Genomic DNA, 18,199 nt, shown 5'->3' with positions numbered 1-18,199 from the left:
GCTTTTTTCGCATAATAAAAGAGCACTTGACTGGACTCTTTCTAAAGGCAGGGGGAATAATATTACCCATAACATTTGTCGGTAACAAGTCGGGGGAATGTGTACTTTTTGCAAAAGATGAAATTTTGTGAAATTCTCTTTATATTTTCCTTATATTGTTGTACGCATGTGACATCTAAGTTATTCACACACTGCAGTAGTCTTCTCATCCAGCGGTTACTGCACAAAAACTTCAAAAATTCATAACTTTTGAACGGATTGTCCAATTTTCCTCAAACTTTCAATGATGTGTTGTACTAATATTGCTACATTCTCTCAATCCTTATGTTTATGAAGGTGAACTTGTCCTTTAAGACCTCTGTCTCTCTAGTACACTGATGGCACCCAAGTGCACGGACCTAGCTAGTGTGATGAGTTGCATTGTAGGATTTTTAGAAAATCAATGGTTTCTCTGTTACACACCCTGTGCTGGGCAAATTATCCCAAGAGGGTTTTTTTTTTAATCAAATTAAAATAATTATAGCATTGCCATGGGTATCATGAAAGCTAGCCATTTTGTTGTGTGTTCACACAAAAGAATTAATGGTTTTCACATCACATTTCAAAGAACAGATTTTCAAAAATCCCTAATTTAAGGTGTGTGCAAACATGGCCTTCCAGTATATTGAGTTGGACAACCTGAGTCTCTTAGCCACTCTCTCCACATCATGTTCAAGTTGACTTAGAGTTCCTTAGAATTAGAACAGAATAAATCCAATGAATGGACATGTACAAGTTTCATCACTAGCAATCAAAGAGTAAGAAAATTAAGGAAGTTGAAAACATCATATGTTTTCACAGAATAATCATATTGGTTATAATTTGACCACATATAATGCAAACTGGTTGAGGTGATGATGCAATAAACTCAATATTCTCATATTTATAGTTTGTAAAAGAATTGACAATAAACATGTTTTGGTTGATGCTAAGCATTCGCAACTCTTTGCCCATCAAAGAGTCATTCTGCTCAATTATTGTCAAACAACCCCAAAAACTTGATGCTAAGGATAAAGGGTTTTCTTTCTTTTTTTCCTTTTTCTTTCTTTTTTTTTTTGGGGGGGGTTCTCCCTTTCATTCAAACTGAAAAGGGAAATTTATACTCATTTTGTGTACAGATATACAGGAGACTGGAGTCCTTATGATTTATTTAGAATATGTTCAGTGTAGTTGCTACCATTACATCATTGTTCAACAAAAACATGTGAAACATTGAAATTTCCTGACTTCATTTTGGATCTTAACACTGATGAAATTGCTATCATGTTGTTTGTTTAAGTGTACTATACTATATAAATGAAGACAAATTGAATATGAAATGAATTACCCATTTTTATTCTTAATTCACCAGTTGTCATGATATTACAGCATGAATTTTACAGTTAATTTTCAATTGTAACAAGTATGAGCTTATTTACAGAAAGATGCCATTTTGTCTGGAAAAAAAATTAACCTACATATGTATAAACGTGATATGCCATCTCCCACAACAATGCCAACAATCAATCTCTACATTATTCAACCTGGGGTCTAAGTGAGGGCATTGTTTGTGTTGTGTCACACAAGGCTTGTTATGGAGGGGCCTCCAGAATGTACAATGTAGGAGGCTTTTGTCTTGTTTGCTTGTTTTTTCTATTGTGCCATCACACACTTGAATGGAAGTAAACTTCTCATTTGACTGATTCACAACATCGCTGTCAGAGAACTGTCTCCTGTCATGGCCACTGTAACATTAACCCGTTGAGGACGAGTTCCGAGTATACTCAGGCAGGAGTCTATGGGAAATGTGTGTTGTAGCAAAATCAGTCAATCATCAACGGGTTAAAGCTAGTCCTCATACAACAAGCGGTTTATATTTGACAGCCAGAGATGCATTATGAAATGTCACAATTCAAATATATAGATTAACTCAAGAGAGAATAACTTCTAGTTGGTGCTGAGAATTATCTTTAATTTCCAGGAACAGATGATATGAACACCACTTGGCTTTAATGACACAATATCACTGTACTCTTATCTTACACTTTGCACTGTCACACATACAAACATAGGCATATTAACACTGAAGAGCTTGATTTCTGAATGTTTGTTTGCTAAGAAATACACTGTAGATATCACTGGAAGGATACATTATGTAAAGCTGCCACATGATTCCACATGCTTAATACGTACACTCATGTTGGCCACTTCAAACAAAACTACCCCTTAGACTAAAGTTCAGCACACTGTAAATGCAGCCGAGTTTTTGTCAATATACAGAATATCTTCCCACTCCTTCAAGATATTTACACATTATCCCATTATAAAAGACCTAGAAACCACATTTCTGTGGTTTTTGGCTGTGTCTCTTTACTATCAAAGAATTCTTACTTTTGTTGGTAGTATTTCAGAAGGCAGAGTAAGAAAATCTCTTTCATTTGAGCTTTTGGGTGTTCAAATAAAATGGTTCATTTCATTCCAATGAAATGGTATGTTTCAGTTTCTGAACTTTTAAAACTTTATGATTGCTGCATTCATGACTGATCTTTACAATGGCAACACATTCCAGACAAGTAAAGTTCCTTCTTCTTTCTAAAAATGGGTCAATCTAGGTATGTACATTTCTGTCTGATTTCATAATAAATCAAACAAGTTCTATTTCTCAAAATTCTCAAATATATAGATGCAGAAAAGAGTTGTAGGCACACATTTAATGAGAATGATTTCTGAGAACAAAAAAACATCCCCCAGGACCAATATGTCTTCTATTTTTTTTCTTCATTTTTTTTTTTCATCATATGAGCATGCCACATTCAGCAAACATTTCCTACTTCACAGGGCTTGCATAGGTACTGGATCAATATTTACTGAAACACTCACTTTTGTTATAATCAGCCCAGTCTTCTAAAAGCAGCTTTATGTGAAATGATGGACCTACATTGTATGGCCCTTCTCATAGTACAGCTGTATACGAAGTATATACAGTATGCTCCTGTTCGGCAAAAATTAGTGTAAGAATGACAGCCATCTTCTTGAAATAAATAACACAAAATAAAATGGCAAAATTCAGTAATTTGAAGCACTCAAATCTTTCAACCACAATATATGAAGCAATCTTTTTCTTCATTAGGTCAATCTCTTTTTCCTTTTTCCAAGGTAGCAAAACACAAGTAGGTGAGCTTTTTACCAGTTCACCCATAACCAGGAATGTGGTCAATAGTATTGAGTTTTACAAACTACAAAGAGTTACATAGGCAATGATTTCAAAAATGATTTAAAAGCCTGGAAACCAAGCTAGCCAAGTAGGCCTAGATGGTAATACTGCCCAGGTATACATGGGGCACCTTCAAAGCTCTGTTGCACTAACAGAAAACAGGTTTATGAGTGCAGAGAGAGAGAAGGTCAAGGAAAGACAAAGAGAGAATGGGGCTGTGAACCTGGGTGTGTCAAGGGTCAGGTCTACGGCTGTGTCTTTGCACTTCAGTTCCCTGTGGTGCCATTACCTCTCGGAACTATCCTATCGTCATGTCAACTTAAGTTCCGTCTGCATTAATTCACCGTCCAAGGCCAAGTTCCTTTCACAAATAAAGGTCTCGATCTTCACCAGTCTCCCTCCCTTGAGCGGAAAATGGCATCAGTTTCAGATTAACGACATTTGTTATCACTCATTATCAAAGGTTTTGTGCTTGGGGTAGCCAAATACTCCATCTCCCTGTGGTTTCACAAAGATATTATGCCTTGTTTAATTTACTCATCATCTGATGGAATATTCCTTTTATGGTACACCAGTGTACTAGAGTTCAGTTCTGAAACTCCCCTCCACCTCTCCACCCCTCCCCCACCCCCACCCCCATCTCCCTCTCCCTCTCTCTCTCTCTCTCTCTCTCTTTCCCTTTTTCTTACGAAGTATCAGGTCACTTCTAAATCAATTCAATTCAATCATCATTAATTTCCATCCAAGAAAAGGGTGAAACAAAATACAAATCACACATTAAACATATCATATTTGATCAGATACTTGTACCTATGAGCAGACATGAACCTATGCGCCTACATATTTGCAATCTATTTAAATTTGTGAGTGGTACAAGTAGTCAAGTTTCAAAATTCCATGACATTTTATTTTATTTGTACTTTGTCTTTATTATTTGGCAAAAAGGAAATCTTGCCATTTATAATACTTAAAATTAGACTTTTATAAAACTTTTTGTGCCCTTGAGACTGGTTTTCTGCTTAAAGACCCTGTAGTGTGGGAAGAGAAGGTTGACCCAATTCTTGGTACACATATCACCAATTCCTGGGTGCCGTGCAGCAAGCAGCATTTTAGATGCATTATGGAGTAGCTCTCAAAGGACAAAGTTGCATCCCGTTTCGGCTGCAAAAGCATTCAGGTCACATTCTGTCTTTAATCAGGGGGTATTTTTTTGTTGAAGATTTCTTTTCTTTCCATCATGTGACCATCACATTGAAGCCTTGCAGTAGCGAACCATGACTCTAGTGACCGCAAATCTGAAAAATTAAAAGTTTTGAACTCTTCTTTTATTTTTTAATGGCTTGATTTTGACCGAAGAAAAAAGGAGCAATGAAAGAAAAGCAGACAAAAACTGCACAGAATCGCATGGGAACTGAGAAATGCACAAAACAACCAGAAGTGACAATGCTCCCAAGGAATCCAACAGTGCATCTGTGACAGGGCGCTTCAGCATGCACTGAAGTTTTCTGCCCATTGGCAATACTGAAAATTGAATCCACCTTCATTCACTGCCCATCGGGGTCCTTTTAAGAACCACAACTAGTACAGCCCTGCTAGAATAGAACTGCCCATCAGAGAACTATGTGCATCAAAGCGTATGCTCATTGTTATTCAATGTTCAACTTTAGAGGAGATTCTTCAGCTGTGTATGTACTTACACCTGTATGTTGAGATCAGTGATAAAGTTGAACAGACACAATTTGGAACAGGGATTCTCTAATATTTCTGAGCCAGGCCAGACTTCCCACTGCATGGTATTCCCACACTACCTGGGCCCCGTTGCAAGAAAGTTGCAATCAATTGCAAATAATTGCTAATTTTGAAACAACCATTCTGATTGGCTCAGGGTGTGCTCTATTAAGAAGACATGCATGCAACAATGATTTTGATTGGCCAGTGACAATCAGTTGCAAGTTGCGTTTAAACACAAAGTTTCTAGCAACGGGGCCCAGGTGTGAGAATTTTTCACAATCATGTACAGGTACATGCATGTACCTACAAAGTCTGAATCACAAGCCAAGCTTCTACCATGGACCTAGGCCCCTATATGCTTCTACTGTGTGACTGGAAAGTAGTAGGATACCTCAACATCAAGTACAGCACAAGTCCAGAGAAATAGTGTCAAGGACACAACAGTTGGGGAGAATTAGGTTACATGGAGTCTTACTAATCTAATTGGGTTTACGATGCTTGGGTCAACATTCAGGTTCATCATAATGAGAACCTGATAACAGGGAGCCCACAATGCCATTAAGAAAAAAATGGATGCAGCATATTGGGTTTTTGTTATAGCTGGAATTTTCCAGGTTTGCATATCTTTTGTGACTAAGTCTGTCACAGCATGCTATCTCATGTGGCAAAACATGAGACTGCCAATACCTAAAGTTATCCTCCACATCACACAGAAACACGCAAAAAAGCATGTGTGATATGAAAAAGCAGAGACTGTGCCTAATCTCTTTTGTTCGAAGTTGTTCAAAGGATTGTCTTGGAATTCTATAGAAAAGAGAAAAGCAGAACAAGTATAGACAGATCTATATTGGGTGACAACCACAGTTACTGCACTCCCCACCCCCCGAACCAAAAGGAAATTTAAGTTGCATTTCAACAAGTAATGTTTCATCCATGTCCACACACTAGCTCTAAATTGGTCATCACATGCAATCCTGTGTCTTTGCCTACGAGAAACAATAATCTGAACTACATCTTTAATGGGCAAAGTTGAACAGAAATACAGGCTCTTATATTCAGGCCTACATCTAAACATCCATCATCTTTGATTCAAAACATATGTATGAGCCCTGTTTAATGCAGAGTTATGATTGATTATATGATTGATTCTATCATATTTGCCTATGCCAGCCTGTGTGGTAAGGGAATTTACAATCGATCTATCTTTTGATAAAATGGGGCCATGGTCTTCAAAAACATTTTACTTGAAACTAATCATACGGAATGAGTGGGGTCATGACAAAATATAGGCCTACATTTTACTGCGCAAATGAATCCAGTGTGCACAATTGCCTCCACAAATTTCAGCAACTGTGGCAGAGTAGTGGCAACAGTCTGTAGGCCCCCGGGAATGAAAAAAAGCCTGTGATCACAGCTTTCTAAACAGAGACATGACAGGGGCATATGATCATACATGCTTGCACTTTCATCACACAGTCATCAATGGACCACTGGTGCTTATTTCCCCAACTCCGCGGACCCACCGGCACTCTGCTCGACAGAAGTCAGCATGCATGCACTGACAGGCATTCATGACGCTCCGCACCAAGTCTGCACCTTTGATGAACTCAACGAGTAGGACCATGGCATAGGATATCCCAGACATTAATTTCTAGTCTTTGAGTGGACACAGTTGCTCCTCCACAACTACTCAGTCACACTCCAGAGAAATATGACACCCTTTCGGAGCAGCTCTTACTCATTACATTATACATGTTGTCAACATACATAGCCTTCAAGTCACTAATGAGCACCCCTACTAATTCATTGACTTTTCCCATATCTTTGCTAGAGAGAGAGGAGAGAGCTCAGGAAAACACTTGTTTGAGTTGATAGAACTTTTCTCACATGCCTCTCCCCACTCCCCCCCCCCCCCCCCCACCCCTCTTCTTGTTCCAATGACTAGACCGATTTTAACGAGCATGTTGAGGTGACACACTGCATAGAGATGACAGGTTAATCCACATTTCGGGGGCACCTGAGACCATGGCAGAGGGACACACAGATATTATGTGCATTGTATGTCCTGACTTAGACATGCCCCAGAGCACAAACAGGAGTTCCACAGCTGCAGGTAACTATGTTTGGATGGCATCCTTCATGGAGGCAAACGGGAGATTGTTGCCGCCAGTGAAGCTGCGCTGAAAAGCCAAGACGCTCGCCTGGTTGACTGACTCTCAATGCTACGAGCAGACATTGCGCGACACAGCCCCCCACGCTGTCTGGGCTCCTTTCGAGCACAGTTGACTCCATCTATCAGCAGTGAGCAACTTGCATGTAACTCAAGGAGAAGATCACTACAGTTTAAAATTGACAACAATTGATATGCAAGACTGAACATTCTACTGAACATTCTTCTCATGCAAAAGCCATCTCAAACAAGATTCTTCTACAACATTTTCTACACATTTATTAAACCAAATGCAACTAGACAAAAAAAAAAGATAATAATAAAATAAGCCCTAGAGCCCCAAATAGTACTAATGTAAAATTTCAAGAGCAATCTCTATTCAACTATTCTCTGGTGAAGTTTATGATATTTGTCTGACATATATTTATTATTTGGACACTTGCGGTAATGGTAAATGAATTTACACTATCAAAAATCATCTCCAAAGCTACATTTGTACTACGGTTTATCAGGTATTGCTCCACAATTTCTCATTTATTTTCATCAAAAACTAAATTCACATCGACTATGCTTGACAGATAACCTACAAGTTCTTCTCCACTCAAAATATTGCATTCCAGAATATTATCACCCCTTATGAACTCAGTGCTGTGGCACACATGAGTGAATTATTCTCGGACAAAATCAATGACCTTACTGAAGCTGGAACAGAAACAGAATGGAAAGATTGAATTCTTTTCCAAAGCCTTAATTGACTGACTGGGTTAGCATTGATGCTCACCTAAGTTCCCTTTAATCCATTCACTCTCCTACAATTCAGTACATATTTTATCATAGTTGGATACTAGTGCATGAAGGCTTTTTTCATTTTTTTTAAGAATATAAAACACATCAACTGGCAATTGTTAAAAGTTACAAACATCACCAGAAAAATGCAAATTATTCCACAGACTCTTTAGTCCCAAGAATAATGAATGACCTATTCAACCAGTTAGAGACAATCAACACAGTGAAGCTCTTGAATGCCTCAAAGGCCTGTAAAATTGTCAAATATTTCAACAAAGTTTTACTTAATCACTTCAAGATCAGTGTAAAAGATAATGGGCAATGTACAGGAATGGACAAACATACATGTACATCACAAACCATACAAACAGAATGATTCTAATGAATTAAAAAGAAAAGTTTACAAGTCCCAATTTGCATTTTCAGATTCAGATTGGAAATTTTTACCTTTTTGTCCAGTGAATTAGTAAGTGAAGGTATACTTCACGTGGAAATGGGGAAATTCACATACTTACATTGGTACTCATTTTGACATATTCTGGATAGTTACATTACTGTAACATCAAATATTGTCGATGAATTGACATCCAGAAAGTGGGGGACTTGAAATTAACAAAAACTTGAAATATTCTATCCTAATTTCCCTCAGTTTTACTGAGATTTTAACTATTTTTCTTCTTTTTCTTTTGTCTTTTTGCATATTGTTGCATACATATTGATATACACAAAAGGGTTTTTTTTACTTGAAATTCCTGATCAATAGAATTACGATTACGTTAGAATATTACTGTAAGGATACAGTTTGCAATTAGTCCCTTCTACAAATCCTGCTTTGCAAAATTTGAGTGAATATGACTACCGGTAAATAAATGTTCTGAATACAAGTTACAGTAATGGTACTCCAGTGGTACCCACAAACTGTATAACTCTTATGTCTGTGCCCAGAAACAGATTTGCACATTAATCTAAAGATCAACTTACAATGCACCTGCTACCACAGACCATGCTCAACATGTTGGGGACAATCCCACTTCTTCCCCTTCAGTGGCATAATTTGTCACATTTCTGTGAATCAAGACAGTGGTTTCTAGCCACATCAAAATTTCATCATATTGCAACTTTTTTTTTACTTTTGCTTTGAGAACAGATGTAAATGCAAACCTTTCACAATTGACAGCAAGAATATTCTGACATAATTGTACAGATAAAATCTTATCCTGTTTGTGCTTCAACATGACTTCATGCCCCCCCCCCAAAAAAAAAAAAAAAATTAAAAAAAAACTATAAAAAAAAAAAAAAAAACATTCTCTGGCTATCTGGCGGCTAAAACCACTCCCCTTCCAGCTTGGTAACACCACCACTACCATTGACAAAAGAGTAGCATGCTATAATGCTGTTGTTGGTGCATCATGTCAATCCAATCTCCCTGCGAAAGGAAAAATGCACTTTGTGAGAGGACAAACAAAATTGTAGTGACATGTTCTTCTTGAGCCCTCTACTACAATTGCAGTTTCATCACTATCAAAACATTTTTCCAGACTTACCAGCTCAGAAGAAGGCCTCATTTCTTGGTCAACTGCCACCACACGTATTTTCACTGGAATGACAAACAGAGAAAAAGGCATTGTTCGTCACATGCTTTTCCTGTCAAACTTTAAAGGTTTGATCACAGACTCCGCCATATAAACCATAACAACTAGAAAACAGACTAATCTCCCAAGCCATAACAAGATTCTTAATTTTTGTAATATCCAGTTATACCTTGAAATACTGATCCAATGGAATTAATTAATCAATCTCTTCATTGCTGGACAAAGAAATATAAACATTGACAAAGATTCTAGGTAAATATATAATGCCAGAATACAGACACAATTGAACTTTACACAAATTACAACTTATAGGAGGTTTCTGGTCCTGAATGAGTTAAGCGGAGTGTAAAAATCTACAGGAAACAAAGTAGGGGAGGGGAGGGTTTGAGGAAAAGAATCCCAATGGACATAATATATGAATTAAGAGGTCACAGGGTAAGTCGGCACCCAGATTCTGGAAATTAAATTTAGGGAAGGAAGACAATGCAACCATCCCCTATGAATGTTGGGAGGCATCACATAGTGAGAATTTACAATATGTTCACACTGGAAGCATTTGTCATGTTCACACTAGTAGCATTTGTCATGCCCACATGTACAAATGTAACCATGAACAACAAGACAAAAAAGAAACATGAATACTTTGCTTTCAATGTAATAACTTCAGACCAACGACACGTGGATCTCTGCTAAATAGATTACAATGGTCTGTACAAAGAATTCTATCCAAGGTCCTTCACAACAATTTTTCCTTATCCCTGTGAAAATGCTGTAATGTATTACCACTGGTACTATCCATGCCAAAGAAATGAAATCACCTACCGGGTTACTTTGTCTTCTTTTAACATGATGTGCATAACATAAATCAATGTATCATCCTCACTACTTTTCCTCTTTAAAGTGTTTATAATCTTATTTCTTTGAAAATGAAAATGAAAGTCAACGGCAGAGATTGATACACTGTAACATTATGCCACAGACAACATGGAATGCAAAGATCTATTTTCATTATGTTTCACTTTGTCTTTACTTGAGTATCCCTAAATATCATGACATGAAAACAGGAGAAAAATGATAACTGAGGTAAAGTAGTGAGTTCCATACACACACACACAAAAAAAAAATGAACTACACACATTCAAGAGCACTCTATACGTTGCTTTCTTTTTTTTATTAGTACTATTATTATCACAAGTACTGAACACCCTTTTATGTGTAATCAGGTGTATTAGTAGTAAAAGTACCTGCTTCAATGAATATCAGTGGAATTTGTGACTGAGCCTTGCTTTGTTTTAAGTAGGTGAGTAATTGGGTGTGAAAAAAATGTAATTTCCTCCACTATAATAGTCATTGGCACATAACATGAAGGAGTGGGAAGCTATAATCATCATCATTAGTAAATTTATATGTTTTGTGCAGTAACGCAAACCATACAATGCCACTTTGAGGGAGCACCCTATATACATTTTGTAGCTTTCCACATCAAAAACAAAAACAAAATCTACATTATACTCTCTGATTCATGAGGAAATGCCTTGTAGGCCTGTAATAAGAAAGAGAAAGGGATGGAGAGTGACTGATACATGGTATATACTACTAAGTTAGTGATGAAATACCACCCAGTCATCAGCAGATATTCCACTATGGGGTCACGACCTTGACAGTGAGAGCACTTCAACCATATGAACTAAACACAGGAGATTGGGAGATGTGCCCCTTAACCAGCAACAAAGGAGGACTGTGGGGCTACAGAATGTTGATGTTGTGCAGCTAAGAGGGAGGCACAGGAATCGTGCTCCACTGCCAGGCAGGCCGAACATTTACGCACCTGTGACATCACCATCTCCCACACCAATCATGTGGTCCTGTCGGACGATACATAAGACATAATTTTCGGAACAGGGACAGAGGGTAGGCACAGAGGCAGGCCGAGAGGCAGGCAGTGAGGCCCATGACAGACAAGAGAGTGAGGGGGAAAGTGGGGAAGGAGTCATGTGACTGGGATAAAAGGGAGAGAGAGTAGGAGGCTTTCTAGCTGGATAATGTGTGTGCTTGCATTTACATAGTGGGAGGAAGAAATGGAAAATGGGAAAAGACAAAAGGGAGATTATAATGTGAACAAATGTCAGAGGGAGAAATGGACAGACAGATCAAACAGAAAGAGTGACTAGAGCATGAAGTAGAAAAGCGAGATGCCTACTATATGCACAGAGCTGAAAAGAAGATGGGGCAAAAGTGTGAGGAAATCAAGAGGGAAGACAGCACAATAGAAAAAAAAATAACCACGAAAACAAGGGTGAATTTAAATACTTATATATAAAATAGCCTATTCCTTCAGCTGGCATTGATGAAAAAAAAAATCAGTATGTGTCAAGTCTACACATTAAAATCTTAGGCTTAAATGTACAATTTGATCGTACCCAGTTATGTTGACTTGTTTCAAAGTACTGACCATGCACACACAATTGCCAGGGGCTGAATAAGATTGTTGATAGTATCTTCATATACATACATACATACATACATACTATATCACCATACCACATGCTAACAACAGTGACCATATATCCTGTTTACCTCCTGATATCAAAGTGGACTACTCCTTGATGGTCAACTCTTGAAGGCCAATTCTTGATGGTCAGAGTGATATGCAGCAAAAGCAGTGGATTCACACTGTTCATTTTATGAGCTTTCACAAACAGCAATGCACCAACTGACATATCATTCATATTTTCCATAAAAATGAATGGTGTGAAGTACCAGAAATTACAGTTTAAAGGATAAACTAAGCAGTGTACTCAATACTTATGCTGGATACCGTTAGCCATATTCAAGATAGACAAACACACGACACATTTGCTAATTTCTGTGACACAGTCAGCAATAATTTTTGTAACCTGAACCGGTGAGGAACAGAAAGAGTAGACGCAAGCTCCCTGCCATGTCTGAATGGTCACCGGAATACAAGCTTTATCACTTCCTCATGTAAACACAAAGAGGAAGTATTAAAAATAAAAGGTAATAATAATACCCCAACTGCTTCCTTCCTCTCTCTTCCGCTCTATCTCTCCTTCTCTTTTTCCTTTAATTTATCCATCTATCTATCCATTGATTTCCCTGCCTTTTCATCACTGAATCTCTCTCACATTTGCAAACTACACTTTATAATGTGCTTATTGGAATACTTTTCATTCCTTTGTATACCCGATAAGTATTGCAGTTGTAATTGCCTCTGCAATGGATGTTACTTTAACTTACTGTTGCCAGTGATTTTTGTTTGTTTGTCGCTCCTATTACGAATATTACTCAGAGAGGTTTTGAAAGGATTCAAAATGAATTTTCAGAATAGGTCTGTTGTGACAAAAATACCAAGTAATCAGTTTTGGGTAGTGATTTTAATCATGACATCCGGATCCAAGGTTTAGAAGGAGGCACATACAGTTCTAAGGCATTATTGACCCTATGGCCAAAGTGAAGGTTTACTCTCTCCTCTCCCCTAGTGCTTCTAGTGTTGAAGTTACTCCAAGCTAAATTTACCGCTAGGGTCAAAAGTACAAACCTACTTCCAGTTTTCATGCTGATTTGAAGCAGATTTGAATCTAGTCATGTTTTCACCTTCTAATGTACAAGGGGGAACAGGGGCTGCAGAATGTTTGTAAGTGGGATGGGGGGTTGCTTGGGTCATGGGTCAATTTTTTATATAGGTGATTGCTGCAGAAAGTGCAGTTACTTTTAGTTTAGAAAATTCAGGTCACTGGAAAGAAAAAAGACATCATGAATAGAGAAGAAATACTGTTACCACCACTACTACTTTAGCAGAAATGTCTCAATTGTGAAACACTACTACATTTTATACTACTGTTTGTAATGTTAACCAGGGCTCTGTGTAGTATCCAGCTTCAAAGAGTAAAGGGACTAAGCAATTATTCAGTGCACGCTGCATTTGCTTCAGCATAGAAAAGTCACAGAAAGTCGCAAAGTGGACCTGAGCCCAGATGAAAGATCCCTTATGGATAATAATTCTTGAGTCCCTTTAACTCATCACCACAAGCCTCAGATAAAGTTGTCTCCCACAAAACAACAAGATCATCATGTGATCATCAGAACGGTCAGTAAACTAGTCACTGGATTCTGTGTAATTGATACACTTGTATACTTACTTCCCGTTTGCCATTATGAAAATGTCCAGTGGAGAGAGGATACTAGACTTGTTTATACCTTCATGCAAAACTGGAGTAGTGACACAGAACTAGGATGGGCACTAAATCACTAATTTGTCAGAGTCAAGGGGTCAGCCCAGGCAGTCTTACAGAAATAACAAGTTTACTATCAAAATAAACTTCTGGAGTCACGTACACAAAATATCACCTACAAGACTTCAAATGTCATTCAAGAAGTGTTTACAAAAATTTCACATGCAATATGCTTGCACTATCAAACTAAACTTTTTGAGTCACATAGACCTAAACAAAATGTCACCTGAACTTTCATACTGTGTCTATAAAACTTTAACATTATTCAAGAGTGGTTACAATCAAATTGCAATTACACACTTTCTAATCATTTGAAATCACACTGGTGTAGATCCAATGTCATCAACCAGTTCGGTCAAACATTGGACCTTCAATGAATGACTGAAGTATCTTTTGTGTTAATTTCAATATATATCTTTAGACAATATAAATGTGCTTTTTTTACATCTTTACAAGTGCTGAAAAACCTTTGTATCAAGTGCTATATAAATGTCATTTATTATTACTAATTCAGATGGAATATACTACAGCGTCTAGGAAGTATCAAAGTGTCATAACAGTAGATAGATGCATCTGTCACGACACTGTCAACTTTTCCTGGGATATCATACCTTGACAACACAGAGCTCTGTTGTGATGTGAAAACCGGCAAACCATGCAGGCATGACCATTTTACAATGGAATACAATATGAAACAGTAAAAAGGAGTGACCATGCATTCCTGAAACATGGCCCTGCTGTAGCCTCATCACTCTGCATTTCCTCGGCGGCTTTTAATCCCCCTTTTCAATGTGTTTATCAGACCAAATCCCATCACACTTGCATTCTTGTCTACAGGGTCACAGTGACATGGACCCAATCACAATGAAAAAATAAGGCTGCTTGACACCTAACATTCGTGAAGGGATCAACAAATCCACACTGGGAGATGCTTCCTAGGAGCATTCCTCTCAATAAACCCCTATGGTCTTGTGGTTTAACACCACTTGGTTCTAATTCCACTTGGTTATAATCCAGCTTGGTATAATCCCATTTGCACTAATCCCATTTGGTCTTCTCCATCAATCAAAGTTCACTTCACAAATAGCATGAGGATACAAACATTTCTTGAGCAGTTTCCAACTAGCTATCAAAAGTCCATGTATTGCCATGGCAACAACGAGAACAAATGAACTGACAGTAAAACTTCAGATGTAAACTGCTGAAGAGGTCTTGTATAAGTTTGCTCTTCATGCATACCATATAATCATACTCATCATATACAAGTGTGAATGGTATCATACAATCATGGACTAATGTCGGGTTGTTTTTTTAAGGATGATTGTCCTTTCCAACTAAACTAAATCCCACCCCCTCTTCCTTCAATATTTCAGGTGCCTTTAAACTTAATACCAGTAACCAGTGGAACAGTCGGACCAATCTGGCTTGTTGGCAGGCACACAAAAGCATGGCTTTTGAATTCAAATCTCCCCCTCACCAGCAAGATTACCGGTACTTAATTCAACCACTGCATATTCGCTTGCTAATCTAACAATGGATATACAAAGACTCTCAGACCACACTTGAGTATATTCCACGGAAAGAATGCACTGGAGGGCATTATTGAGTCTTTGGTTACATTGCATTCACGGAAACGCTCACGCAACGTTCAAATACAGATCGTATGTAAAATTTCCAAAAACTTGCACTTTTAAACGAAATACACCGCACCGCAGCCAATAATTTCACATGTGAACATTAGACCTTTCATAAACTAAAAATTGTGTTGCTTCAACTCTATTCTCCTATGTGTATACAGATGACTTTTTTAAAAGTAACTTTCTTTGTTCACAAATTTGTTGCTGCAATCACAATCATCATCATCATCATGCATTAGTGAACCCCATTCTCATTCTTCTCATCTCAACCAATCAGTTAACACTACCATACCATAACACCCGCTCCCATTCATTCAACCAATGAACACCCTTCCCATCCAAATCACATGACTGGAAACAACCAGAATCCTGGAGTCAAGGTAGCCGGCAACATGACGCACCAAACTGGGTCACCCTCATATTAGTCCAAAGCTACCACATAATGTGGGAAACTGATCTGGTCCCGTGTCCGGTTGGTACTTGTATGTTCAGTCTGGTTTCCATGTATGACCACAAAGAATTAGGATTGCATACATTTTATTTTTTACCACAATATCATCACAGTGAGGGGGTGCATTCATCAGAAAGTGAAATGCACTTGATCTCTTTCCTCTTTCACACATTTTTTCCCTACTTAATGCCATTTAAAGGACATATTGGATATTTCAAATTATATGAACAAATGTATCTAGAAACACTTGTACACTTTAGAACAGTTTTCACAAAGCACATACTTTCCACCAGGGAGGATGCAGTCTGGGGTTCCTTAGAGTTGGCTTTGAGCCAGTCTATGCCTCTCATGAGGCAGGCAAGAGACATGGCACAAACACCTTACCTCTGGGATGTGGGAACAAATATTTATCTAACAGTCTGAAAGAATGTCTTTCCTCCATGTCCCAAGACGTTATACTTTGTAAAAGTAAAAGTTTTTTTATCAGCTGGCGACTAACAAGAGAACGTTTGGTTCACCTAGGTGAGTAGTCAGAAGACTGTTTGAACAAATCCTTGCTCCACTGAAAACTAATATTTTGTAATATCTTAACCTAACAAAGAATACTTCCTGTGTTTTTCTTGCTACATCTTGCTATCTTGATGCATTCTGGATTTTGCAGAATTTCACAGGGGACTTTCCCCTGCAGACTACTGTATCAAGCACCTCCAATCTTATGTTGGCATCTATTACATTACCTTTCAAAACAGGGACAGGTACACATTCTTCCTGTCAGCCAACCGGTGTTCACATACACTTGCTCTGCACATCTGCACCTTAACAACTGTGTTTGACCCCACGACCCTGACAGGGCAGATGTTGGATTTCCCCACTGCTATAATACCCTTTATGCTTAGAAAATCATTCCTTTCTCTGCTAATCTTTTTTTCTCTCTCTCTTTATTCATCTATCCCTGCCTCCTCTATATATTTTGTTTTTGTTGTTGCTGTTTTCTTTTTCAGGGACAGTACCACCATAAAAACAATTCATGGAGATTGACAAAACTCAAAAACAACATTTCACCATTGCGATCCTACTTGCCATAATAAATCATTTAACATATTTCCACACTTTTCAGAAGGTGATGTCAATCTGAAAAGGAGATGGGCTGGACCACAGTCAGGTGGGGATAGAAAGGTATTGTGCCTGTGCTGTGTCAAAGTACAGTGCAAATCTTCCTGGGCCACCCATTTTGGTAACAGATATTTTCAAATTCTGAATGCATTTCCCACACAGTAAAAGTTCATAGAAGCCACTTTCAACCCGCTAAGGACGAGTCCGAGTATACTTGGGCAAGTGTCTATGGGAAATAATTCATGTGTTGTAGCAAAATCCGCCCGTCCTCAATGGGTAAGGCATGTTCTGGTGAATGGCAATTTGTTCAATGTACCGGTATTTTTTTTTTCTTCCTGCAGATATCTTCATTTCTTTGTCGACACTGAGTTGTTGTTTTTTTCAAGTGGCCTTGAATAAGGAAACTACTTGACATTATATACTTTAAAGGGTAAATTAGATGGGTGAATAGGTAAATATACAATTGCAGCACTCAGGGTAAATAAAAAAATTTAAAAAAAAAAACCTTTCTTCACTTCTAAGGGGACCACTACTCTTGTTGAAAGATTTCAATGAAGGATTTTAATCCATAGCACTTGCATACAGTGGGCACATAGCTTTCTCCTTATTGGTGGTCCCATAGTGACTACAACAGAGCTTCCTTTTCTTCCATTCTGCATCAATAGGTGGAGATTTCTAACCTTCTTGGTTTGGGGTATAGATTGGCTTGTCCGTCTGCACCAGAAGGTATCCGGCCCTGGAGCTTACAAGGATCTGCTTCTCCTCCTGGAAGTTGTTGAGATCCGTGGATCTTGCCACCAAGTAGACGTACTGCTCGCCATTCTCCTGCTGGGCAGGCATGTGCTCCGGCTCCACCTTGACTGTGGTTGTTACCGGTGATCCTTGGGGGTAGGAGAAGAATAAGCAAAAACCAATAAAGAATCAACATGATGCAGTAAACTCTTTTGTATTTGATGTTTTGATACTTAACATCCAGTACATGCATCACTCACAATCACATACTCCAATAGGCAAACTCTTTTCCCCTAGTTTTGGGGGATTTTTTTTTTTTTTTTTTTTTTTGGGGGGGGGGGGGGTAGGGGGCTCACATTCCAAAACCTAAAACTGCTGAAGATATATTTTACCAAATCGAGGAGTTTAAGCACACAAATCAGATCAAAACAACGTAAATAGAACCAAATTTATTCAAGAGGGTTTCTAAGAAAGGAGTAGTCCCAATTTGCACAGGGAGACA

General features: G+C 38.2%; 1 protein-coding gene across 1 annotated transcript in view; it reads right to left on the bottom strand.

Moving 5' to 3' along the window:
• LOC139744699 (complement C3-like) overlaps positions 1-18,199 on the bottom strand; it is a 62,903-nt gene that overhangs the window by 32,737 nt on the left and 11,967 nt on the right. The window contains exons 3-4 of the mRNA XM_071655122.1: positions 17,646-17,846; positions 9,464-9,516 (exon numbers count right to left, since the gene is read on the bottom strand). Of these exons, the coding sequence (XP_071511223.1) occupies positions 9,464-9,516; positions 17,646-17,846 (254 nt within the window). The remainder of the gene's footprint in view (positions 1-9,463; positions 9,517-17,645; positions 17,847-18,199) is intronic.

This window comes from Diadema antillarum, unplaced genomic scaffold (genome assembly GCF_040938485.1).
Source record: "Diadema antillarum isolate AM-2024a unplaced genomic scaffold, OU_Dant_1.0 seq00001204_RagTag, whole genome shotgun sequence".
In the NCBI taxonomy this organism is placed as follows: domain Eukaryota; kingdom Metazoa; phylum Echinodermata; class Echinoidea; order Diadematoida; family Diadematidae; genus Diadema; species Diadema antillarum.
This window is presented reverse-complemented; position numbering and strand designations above follow the sequence as displayed.